Source organism: Terrapene carolina, unplaced genomic scaffold, assembly GCF_002925995.2.
Source record: "Terrapene carolina triunguis isolate 2854851 unplaced genomic scaffold, T_m_triunguis-2.0 Scaffold35079, whole genome shotgun sequence".
NCBI lineage: Eukaryota > Metazoa > Chordata > Testudines > Emydidae > Terrapene > Terrapene triunguis.
The window spans coordinates 303-9,179 of record NW_020699430.1 but is presented as its reverse complement, the minus strand read 5'-3'; the positions used below and the strand labels follow the sequence as shown (position 1 = coordinate 9,179).

The following is an 8,877-nucleotide window of genomic DNA, read 5'->3' as shown; positions in this document are numbered from 1 at the left end:
TGCCAGTGCCCCCCACTCCCGACCCCCAGCCCCTGCTAGCCCAGCCCTGCCAGTGCCCCCCACTCCCGACCCCCAGCCCCTGCTAGCCCAGCCCTGCCAGTGCCCCCCACTCCCGACCCCCAGCCCCTGCTAGCCCAGCCCCGCCCAGCCCGTGCCCCCCACTCCCGACCCACAGCCCTGGGCTCCGCCCCTCACCGGTGTCTCTCTCTCCCCCAGGGGGCGCTCTCTCGCCGGGGTTCGGGGATTTCCCTCCCCTGGTGCCGGCCCCCAGCTCCGTGGAGCAGCTGCTGGGGTCCAACGAGCTGAGTGAGTGTCCTGGCGCCCTCCGCTGGCCACTGCTGGGGCTGCAGCCGGACTCGCTGGGGGTGGGGGATGGTGGAGGAGGGGTCCTGACCCTGTGTAGCACCCACATCTCTGGGGCAAGGGGGGGCGGTGGGTCTGTGTCAGGGGGCTATAAGGAGTGGGGGGGGCCCTCTGGCTGTTACTGGGTGATCTGGGGGATCAGGGGGGCTGCTGGGGGGCTCTGGCTGTTACTGGGGGATCATGGGGGCTGCTGGGGGCTCTTACTGGGGGGCCGGCATCTCCCCCTTCACACTCTTTCTCTCCCCGCAGTGACGTTTTTCGAGGTGCGGGTCTATTACCGGGGGCACCTCGTGCTGCAGATGCTGGTCCCCAACCCGCAGGGCTTCCGGCTGGTGCCCCCCAGCCCCGGGCCCAGCCCCTGCCCCGAGCTGGCGGACGTGGTGCTTCCCGACCCGGGGGCGCTGGTGGACCGGGTGCAGGCCTCGTACACGGCCCGGCTGCTGCAGGGGCTGGGGGACGGGGTGCTGCTGCGGGTGGAGGGACCCTCCCTCTGCGCCACCCGCCAGGGGCGCCTCCACGCCTACTGGGGGCGCACGGAGACCCCCGAGCCGGGGGCCGAAGGCGGGGAGCTGTCCAAGGAGGGGTACACCCCCCTCTACGACCTGCCGCGCTTCATCAGAGGTACAGGGGAGAGGGAGCCCCCCAAGGGGTGTGGCGGGGGGTACGCTTGGGGGAGCCCTGGGGGGACCCGTGCCCCCCCACCTGGCTGATGCTCCCCCTTTTGCCCCCAGAGCTCATCTGCTTCATGGAGGGGCAGGGCAGGTCCCCCACCTACGAGCTATGGCTCTGCCTGGGGGAGGCCTGGCCAGACACGGGGCGCCCCTGGAAAAAGAAACTCATCATGGTGCAGGTAGGAATCCGCTCCCCTCCCTGGGCCGCCTCTGGTGTCTGGCTCCCTCCCTCCCTCGGCTCTGCGGGGGGGGATTCCCTCCTGTCCCCCCCCCCCCAACACAAAGACTGGCGCCGGGGGTTTGGGCCCGGGGGGGGGGGGGGGGCTGGGCCCGGCGGCAGGTCGGGGGGGGGGGCTGGCACCGGCTGGCTCCAGATGGTACTGAGCTGGTTCCAGCCGCTTAGCCCTGGGAATCGGTTCGGGGGGGCTGGGAATCCCGCAAATGCCAACCCTCTTCCCCCCCCCAGGTGGTGCCCACGGCCCTGCAGACCCTGCACCAGCTGAGCCAGGCCAGGGGGGCGTCGTCGCTGCGGGCGGAGGAGCTGGACCTGCGCTTCTCGGACTCACTGGGGGAGGCCGGCCTGCTGGGGGCCCTGCGGGACTGGGGGGAGCGGATGGAGAGCCAGCCCTACGGCTAGCCGGACGCTCGCGCTGCCCGACCCGACCGAACCCAGGCGTCCGGGCTCTTTCCCTCCCCCCTGCTCTAACCACTAGACCCCACCCCGAGCTGGGAGAGCGCCCCCCTTGTCTGTACCATCAGGCCACTCGGGCAGGGGGGCTGGTTAGCTAGGGAGGCGGCCCCTCTGGGGTGGGGCAGCCTGGTTCTCGTAGGGCCATAGGGCTAGAAACGCCTGCTAGGGTCAGCTGCTCGAAGCCCCCGTCCAGCCCAGACAGGCGTCTATGCGGCCCCCCTCGCCCCGGCCGTCGTCCGACTTTTCTTACCCCCTTAGGACGTTTTCCTCTCACTCGGCTCTGCCCGAGGGGGACGCCGTCGCCTCTTGTCCTGCCCTCCAGGGCAGCGAGAATGGGTCCCTGGCGTTTTCATGGCAGCCTTTCCAGCCTTCTCTTCTCCGAACTTCACACACCCGGTCCCTTCGGAGGGGCTCCCGCCGCTTTCCTCCCGGGGGTGACCGGACGTGGACATGGGACTCCAGCCGAGGCCTCACCGGAGCCGTGCGGTACGATTGCACCCCCGGGGGGAATTCTGCGCCGAACCATTGACGATTCCGCGCCCCGTGTTTTCCAATTCTGCCTGTTTTTATTTGTCAAAATAACACACTGTAATCACGCCACTTTCACCGATTTTGGTCATTTATTTCAAAATACCGGGCAGCACGTCCGTCTGTAACAATACAGACACACACCAAAAAGAAAAAAGACTCGGGAAATGGTTTTTTTGACAAATAGATTCCTTACTCGGCAAATTAACACAGAAATGTGAGTAAATTCGATTCAACTACACGAGAGAGCCGTATTTCCCGCTATCGGGGGGGTCGGGGGAACGGAGGGAGAGGGAAGGAGCCTTTGAATGAACCTGGAGGGTTGTGGGTGGGAAAAATATGGAACAGGGTTTTGGGGGGGCAGGTAGATTGTTAGGGAGTTGGGGAGGCTCCCCCAGGCAGACCATGACTGACCCCCTAGATTATCCCATCCAGTCAGGCACATCTGCCCCAATCCTAGGTGTCCCTGCACCCCAATGCTGTCACCCCACTAGCTCCTGAGCCCCCCCATGTCCCCCCCACTAGCCCTTCTGAAGCCCAGTCTGACACACACACACACACCCCAGTAGCCCCATGTGCCCCGCACTGTCTGTGCAGAAAATCTGAGTTGTGTGCCAGGCATGTGCTCTGGTAACGCAAACCCAAACCTGCATTTGCTTTTTCTTTTGCAACAGCATCGCGTTGCTGACTCACGTTGAGGCCGGGATCTGCCCCAGCTCCTTCTCCGCAGGGCCACTGCCAAGCCAGTTCCCCCCCCCATTCTGTATTGGTGCAGCGGGGTTTTGTTCCCTCAGTGCAGCACCTGCCACTTGTCTCTGCTGAATTTCGTTTTGTCGGCTAGAGCCCAGTTCTCCCATTTATCAAGATCCCTCTGAACCGTAGCTCCATCCTCCAAGGTGTTGGCAACCTCCCAGCTTCGTGTCATCAGCAGACTGGAGGCACCTGCTCTCGAGTCCCACAGCCGGGTCGTCAGTGTCCCCGACGAACCCCACTCCGTCATTCCATTCCTAGCGACTCTTTGCGCTTGTTTGACCAATTCTGTATCCCGCATTTCTCCGGCTTCCTTAGCAGATTGTCATGTGGGACAAAGCCTTGCTAAAGTCCAGGGAGATGATGTCCACCGCGTTCCCCCAGCCACCGAAGCGGTTACCGCGCCAGAGACGGAAATGGAGCGGCTTTGGCAGGTGACTCCATGCTGGCTGCTAGCCATCAGCCCTTCATCCTCCAGCCGTTCGCAAATGGAAGGTTTTCCCAGGGATCGAAGTCTGGCTGACTGGTCGAGTTCCCCGGCTCTTCCTTTTGCCCCTTTCTAAAGACGGGCACCACGTTGGCCCTTCTCCAGGCTTCCGGGACTCTCCTGTCATCCGGGAGTTTGCCGTTATCACCACAGGGGCTGCGAGGTTTCTTTGCCCCCGGCCCCGCCGACTTGAATTCATTCCGACTGGTCAGAAGATCTCGGACTTGTCCCGCTCTGCATCCCGTCCCCTGGGGTAACGTCGCTAGGAAGACGGGAGCGAAGCTGGCAGGGAGCAGCGTCGCTTTCCCGTCATCTCCCGTTCCCAGCTCAGCTTCCCCCACGCCCCCAGCGTCGGAGGGCGCCCCTACCCGCTATCTCCATGGGGACATGCCCCTCCCTCCATTCGTCCGGGGACCGCTCTGGGGTGGGGCACAGGGGCTGGTTCTATGGGGACCCCTGGATGGGATGTGGCCCCTCTGGAGTGGGTGCGGGGAGTGATGTCTCACCAGGGGGCAGCAGAGAGAACCTGCTCCAGGAAAGGGTGGGGTTTAGGGGACTCCTTGTGCCTTGGCTGGGGGGCAGCCCCCAACCCTGCCCCCTAGTGCCAGTCCCCCAGACCTGGTATCACACGTGTCCCCCGCCCCAAGAAGACCATCCAGAGCTAAGTGGCTAACGCAGTTTATGAAGAGACAGAAAGGGAGATACAGAGATGGGGGGCACCTGCACCAGGAGAGTTGCTGGCCGCTCCTCCCTCCAGGGCAGCTGTGGGTCGGGGGGGCTGGATGAGAGGGTCCCCCCGTTCCCCGGGGGGAGGAATCCAAATAAAAACATGCTAACATGAGTAAAATGGGGGAAGTCGGGGGGGACGGTAGCCCACGCACAGGCCCCCCCCAGCCAGGCCCGCCCCCCCACCGCAAGTCCAGCCCAGCCATATGTACAGAGTAAAACTGTTCCTGTTTAAAACCATTCAGAGTCTGGGGGGAGGTCACGAGCGCCCCCCTCCCTTTGCATAAGGGGGTCCGAGTTAGCTAGAGACGGAGATGGGGGGGTGGGCCCCCCGCCGGGCTCAGAGGGGGGGCATGGGCAGCGAGGCCTTGTCCAGCCCCCCCAGGTCCTTGGGGCCCCCCGGCTCCTCCTCCATGCGGCGGCCGTGTTTCCGGAAGTACTTGTAACGCTGAACGTACGCCCGTACCAGGTTGTTCACCTTCACCGGGTTGATTTCCCCGCTCTTGCTGTGGCAGATCTGGGGGGAGGGGACACGACACAATGGGCGTCAGTGAGGGTGAGGGGCACCAAGCCTCAGCCCCCCAGCCCCGCCGGTGCCCCGGCGCCCCACCTTGTGCACAGCTTTGCGCAGGATGTCCTTGTATTCCTCCTTGGTGATCTCCTTCTTCTGGTAGTAGGGCTTGATGGCCAGCTTCACCTCCTCCACCGCCCGCTCCTGCGTGTGCAGCTTCTTCAGGTACTGGGGGGGGAGCAGGGGTCAGCACACCGGGGAGGGACCCCCCCATCTCACAGCCTGGGACAGACCCCCGCCCCCCCGCCTCCCACCATCGCTGCCAAGCTCACGACCTCCCCAGGGCATGGTGGGACCCCGCCCAGCCTTGGCCCCCTCCTCGGTGCTCAAACATCCCCCCCCACACACACACACACTAACCTTATCCGTGTCCCCGCGCCCGTCGGAGCTGGTGCTCCCGTCCCGCTTGCCCAGGTCGCTGCCGGTGCCGAAGAGCGTCCCACTGCCAGCGCCCACCGAGCCCGGGCCGAGGGGGCCAGGCAGCCCGGTGGGGGTCGGGGGGGTGGAGCTGCAGCCCCCCAGGGGCAGGGAGCTGTGCAGCAGGTAGGGGGCGGCCGTGTGGGTGGGGGGCGGCACGGGCGCCTGGGAGCCCGCCAGGGACGTGGAGGGTTTGGTGTGACTCAGGATCTAGAGGGAGAGAAAGTGATTAGTCTCAGCCGGGGGCCCCAGCGCTGGGGTGGGGCAGCCAGGGACCCCTCGCCCGGTGCTGGGATGCGGCCCCTCCGGGGGGGGGGGGGGGGGGGGAGGGGGGGGGCCCCTTGCCCAAGGGGGGGAGGGGGCCCGTCCGGGGGGGCGGGGGGGCTGGGTAGACGGGGATTGGGAGCAGACAATCCCCCATGTGGGGCTTCAGCCAGGACGCCGGGGTTCCCAGGCCAACTCTCAGCTCAGTGCGACAATTGGTGTCATGACATGGCCAGGGAGAGCGCCCCCTACTGCCCTGCCCCGCTCCCTGCAGCACAGCGCCCCCTAGCGTCACACAGGGGCACCGGGCCCAGCCCTACCAACAGGGGAGAGCGCCCCCTACTGCCCTGCCCCGCTCCCTGCAGCCCAGCGCCCCCTACTTAGTCCCGCCCCGCTCCTTGCAGCACAGCGCCCTCTAGCGTCACACGGGGGTACTGGCACCAGCCCTGCCAGCCGGGGAGAGCGCCCCCTTCTGTTCCCCCCGCCCCACTCCCTGCAGCACAGCACCCCCTAGTGCCGCACAGGGACACTGGGACCAGCCCCGCTGGCCGGGGAGAGTTCCCCCTACTGAGCCCTGCCCCGCTCCCTGCAGCACAGCGCCCCCTAGCGCCACACAGGGGCACCGGGCCCAGCCCCGCCGGCCGGGGAGAGCGCCCTCTACCTGGTTGGTGGCCTGGATCAGTTCATGGGCCTTGGCCCGGCTCGCCAGGTTGGCTTCCTCCATCTTGAAGAGCAGGGCAGTCACTGGGTGAGACACGGGGGGGGTGTCAGAGCTGGGGTGGCCTTCACCCCACTGCTTCCCCCACGACCCCCCATGCACTGGCAGACCCAACCCCCATGCCCTGCCACCCCCATCCCAGCCAGGAGCTCCCCCTCTGCCCCCCACACCCCAGCCAGCCCCCTGGGAGCACCCCTCTCCCCGTCACCTACGTGCTAGGACGCCGCTCGTGGTGCAGTCCACGCCCCCCTGCAAGTTCCAGGCCATGGGGGCCGGGGGCGGGGGCAGGGCGCGGGCGGGCTCCTCCTTGGGCTCGGAGAGGCTGTCGGCCTGGGGCTCGCCCGCCGGCGTCCTCTGCTGCTCGCCGGGCGCGGGCACGGCCGCCTCCTCGGGCAGGAAGGAGACGTCGGGCGTCTTGCAGCTGCTGTCCACCGTCTGCGAGTCGGGGGTCAGTTCCTGCTCGGCCGGGGCGGGCGGCGGCTTGGGCGGGGGGCTGAGTGGGGAGCCGGAGCCCCCCGTCGGCTCTGGGGCGGGAGCGGGCGGGCTCCCGGCCCCCTGGCTGCAACTGTCCGCCTTCGACTTCTTCAGCCCCGTCTTGGCTTTCAGCTTCTTCTTCTTCTTGGCCTCCGAGGGCCCCTTGGTCTTGGCCCCCGGCCCCTTGGCCTTCTTCAGCCCCGCCTTGGCCTTCAGCCCCTTGACCTTCTTGGCCTTCACGCCCGGCTCCTTGGCCAGCTCCGCCTTGGCGTCGGCCCCGGGCCCCTTCTCCTCCGGCTTGAGGAAGGGCGAGCGGCTCTCCTTGTCCCGGCTGAATTTGATGCCGATGGAGCCCCCTTCCTTGCCGGAGACCGTGGTGCTGCTCACGCCCTCGCGGATCAGCACCGCCACCTTAGACTGCAGCTTGACCTTGCGGCCCGAGCTGCCCGCCTTGCCGCTGTCCTTGTGCCCGGCCTTGGCTTTCCGGGGGGGCTTCTCCCGCTCCGGCCGCGACTTCTCCTTCTCCGCCTTGCCCGCCTCGGGCGCCGACCGGCCCAGCGCCTCCTTGAACCTCTTCTTGGACTTCTCGCGGGGTGCGGGGCGCTCCTCCGGGTACCCCCGCTTCCGCTCCTTCTCCTTGGGCGGCTTGGCCTCCTCCTCCGGCCGCTCCTTGCGGGGCGGCCCCCCTTCGCCCTTGCCACCCAGGTGCCGGGGCCCCTCAGCGGGCTCGCGGTCTGAGAAGCAGCCCTCGAAGCTCAGCCCCTCCGAGTCGTAGAGCACCTCCCGCTTGGCCGGCTCCGGGGAGCCGTCCTGCCGGCTGACCGTGATGGTCCTCTTGATGGTGAAGAGGTCGGTGTCGTTGAGGTCCTGGATGGAGGGCGGCACGACGGTGCGGGCGTCCCGCCGGCGCTCCTCTGCCTTGGGCTCCTCCAGGACGTGCACCTCGCGCTGCTTGTCGCGGGGCGGCCGCTTCTCCCGGGAACGGGAGCGCTGCTGCTTCTTCTTCTTCTTGCCGCTGCCGCCGTCCCGGTGCTTCTCCTTGTGCCGCACCCGGCTCCCTGAGCGTGAGCGTCGGCCCCGCCGCCTCTCCCGCGACCGCCGGTGCCGCTCCGAGCCCATGGCCGACAGGCCGGTGCTGAGGGAGGGTGACCAGGAGCGGGAGCCGCGCCGGCGGGACCGGGAGCGGGAGCCGCGCCGGCGGGACCGGGAGCGCCGGCGTTCCTTGGACTTTGAGCGCGACTTGGATTTCTTCTTGGGGGGCCAGGGGCCAGCGCGGGGCTCCTTGGCCTTGGGGGGCCGGCGCTCGCGGGACTGCTTGGCCTTCTTACGGGAGCCGGAGCTGGAGCCCGAGTGCTTGGGCGAGTCGTGGCGGTACCGCTCGCGGCGCTGCGTCAGGATCTTGCGCCGCAGGTCGGCGGCCGCCTTCCACCGGGGCTCGGGCTGACTCTCGCCGAAGTCCCCTTCCTCATCCGAGTCGGCGTGGAGCGACAGGAAGTCGTCCCCCTCCGCCACCCGCAGGGGGCGCTGCTCGGCCGGCCGGCACCGGCTGCGGAAGAGCCTGATGGGGCTGTAGCGTTCGTCCTCCGGCTGCACGATCTCGCCTTCCTCGATCTCCGAGTCGGCACCGGCCCAGTCCAGAGAGGAGCGCCGCCCGCCCCGGTGCCGGCCCGCCTTGGGGCCCTTCTCCCCCCGTGCCGGTGCCTTGGGGTTTCCGGCCGTCACCACCTCCAGCGACACCTTCCCCTCCAGCTTGGGGTTGGCCTCTGCCTCCGAGCGGCTCTTGCTGGCGAGGTCCACCACAAAGACGCGGCGACGCGGCTCCGGGGGCGGCTCGGGGGCCCCGTCCGACTGCTCCGAGGCATTCTCCTCCTCAGGCAGGGTGGAGTCGGCCCCGGCCGCCGGCTCCTTTTCGGGGCGCCGGCCACCGGCCACTGGGGCCTCGCTGGGCTCCGCCTCTTCCCGCCCCTTCTCCGAGCCGAGGAAGTCCTGGCTCAAGCTGTTCTCGTCGTAAATGCCGGCCAGGGTCTCCGAGATGCGGCTGATGCTGTGGGACATGTCGGGCCGGGGGGCGGCCGTGTCGTCCTCCTCTTCCTCCTCTTCCTCTTCCTCCTCCTCGTCGGGGGAGGGGCTGCTGCGGGAGGAGCTGGGGTTGGAGCCGGTGGGGTCGAAGGGGTCGTATTTCTGGTCCTGCTGCTTGCCGGGCGAGGCCGCGTAGCC

The 8,877-nt window shown here is 68.0% G+C and overlaps 2 protein-coding genes across 3 annotated transcripts in view; one reads left to right on the top strand and one right to left on the bottom strand.

Annotated features, from left to right (window-relative positions):
- IRF3 (interferon regulatory factor 3) overlaps window positions 1–2,325 on the top strand; it is a 5,091-nt gene extending 2,766 nt beyond the window's left edge. For both annotated transcript variants that reach the window (XM_026646450.1, XM_026646451.1), the window contains exons 7-10: window positions 217–306; window positions 613–984; window positions 1,095–1,213; window positions 1,501–2,325. In XM_026646450.1, coding sequence (XP_026502235.1) covers window positions 217–306; window positions 613–984; window positions 1,095–1,213; window positions 1,501–1,671 — 752 coding nt within the window. In that variant the 3' untranslated portion in view covers window positions 1,672–2,325. The remainder of the gene's footprint in view (window positions 1–216; window positions 307–612; window positions 985–1,094; window positions 1,214–1,500) is intronic.
- Window positions 2,326–3,742: 1,417 nt separating this feature from the next.
- SCAF1 (SR-related CTD associated factor 1) lies at window positions 3,743–8,877 on the bottom strand (the record flags this gene model as incomplete). The annotated part of the gene is made up of 5 exons (XM_026646452.1): window positions 3,743–4,733; window positions 4,827–4,955; window positions 5,148–5,414; window positions 6,130–6,212; window positions 6,399–8,877. Coding segments are annotated over 5 exons (3,135 nt in total), but the record flags the coding sequence as incomplete, so codon positions are not given.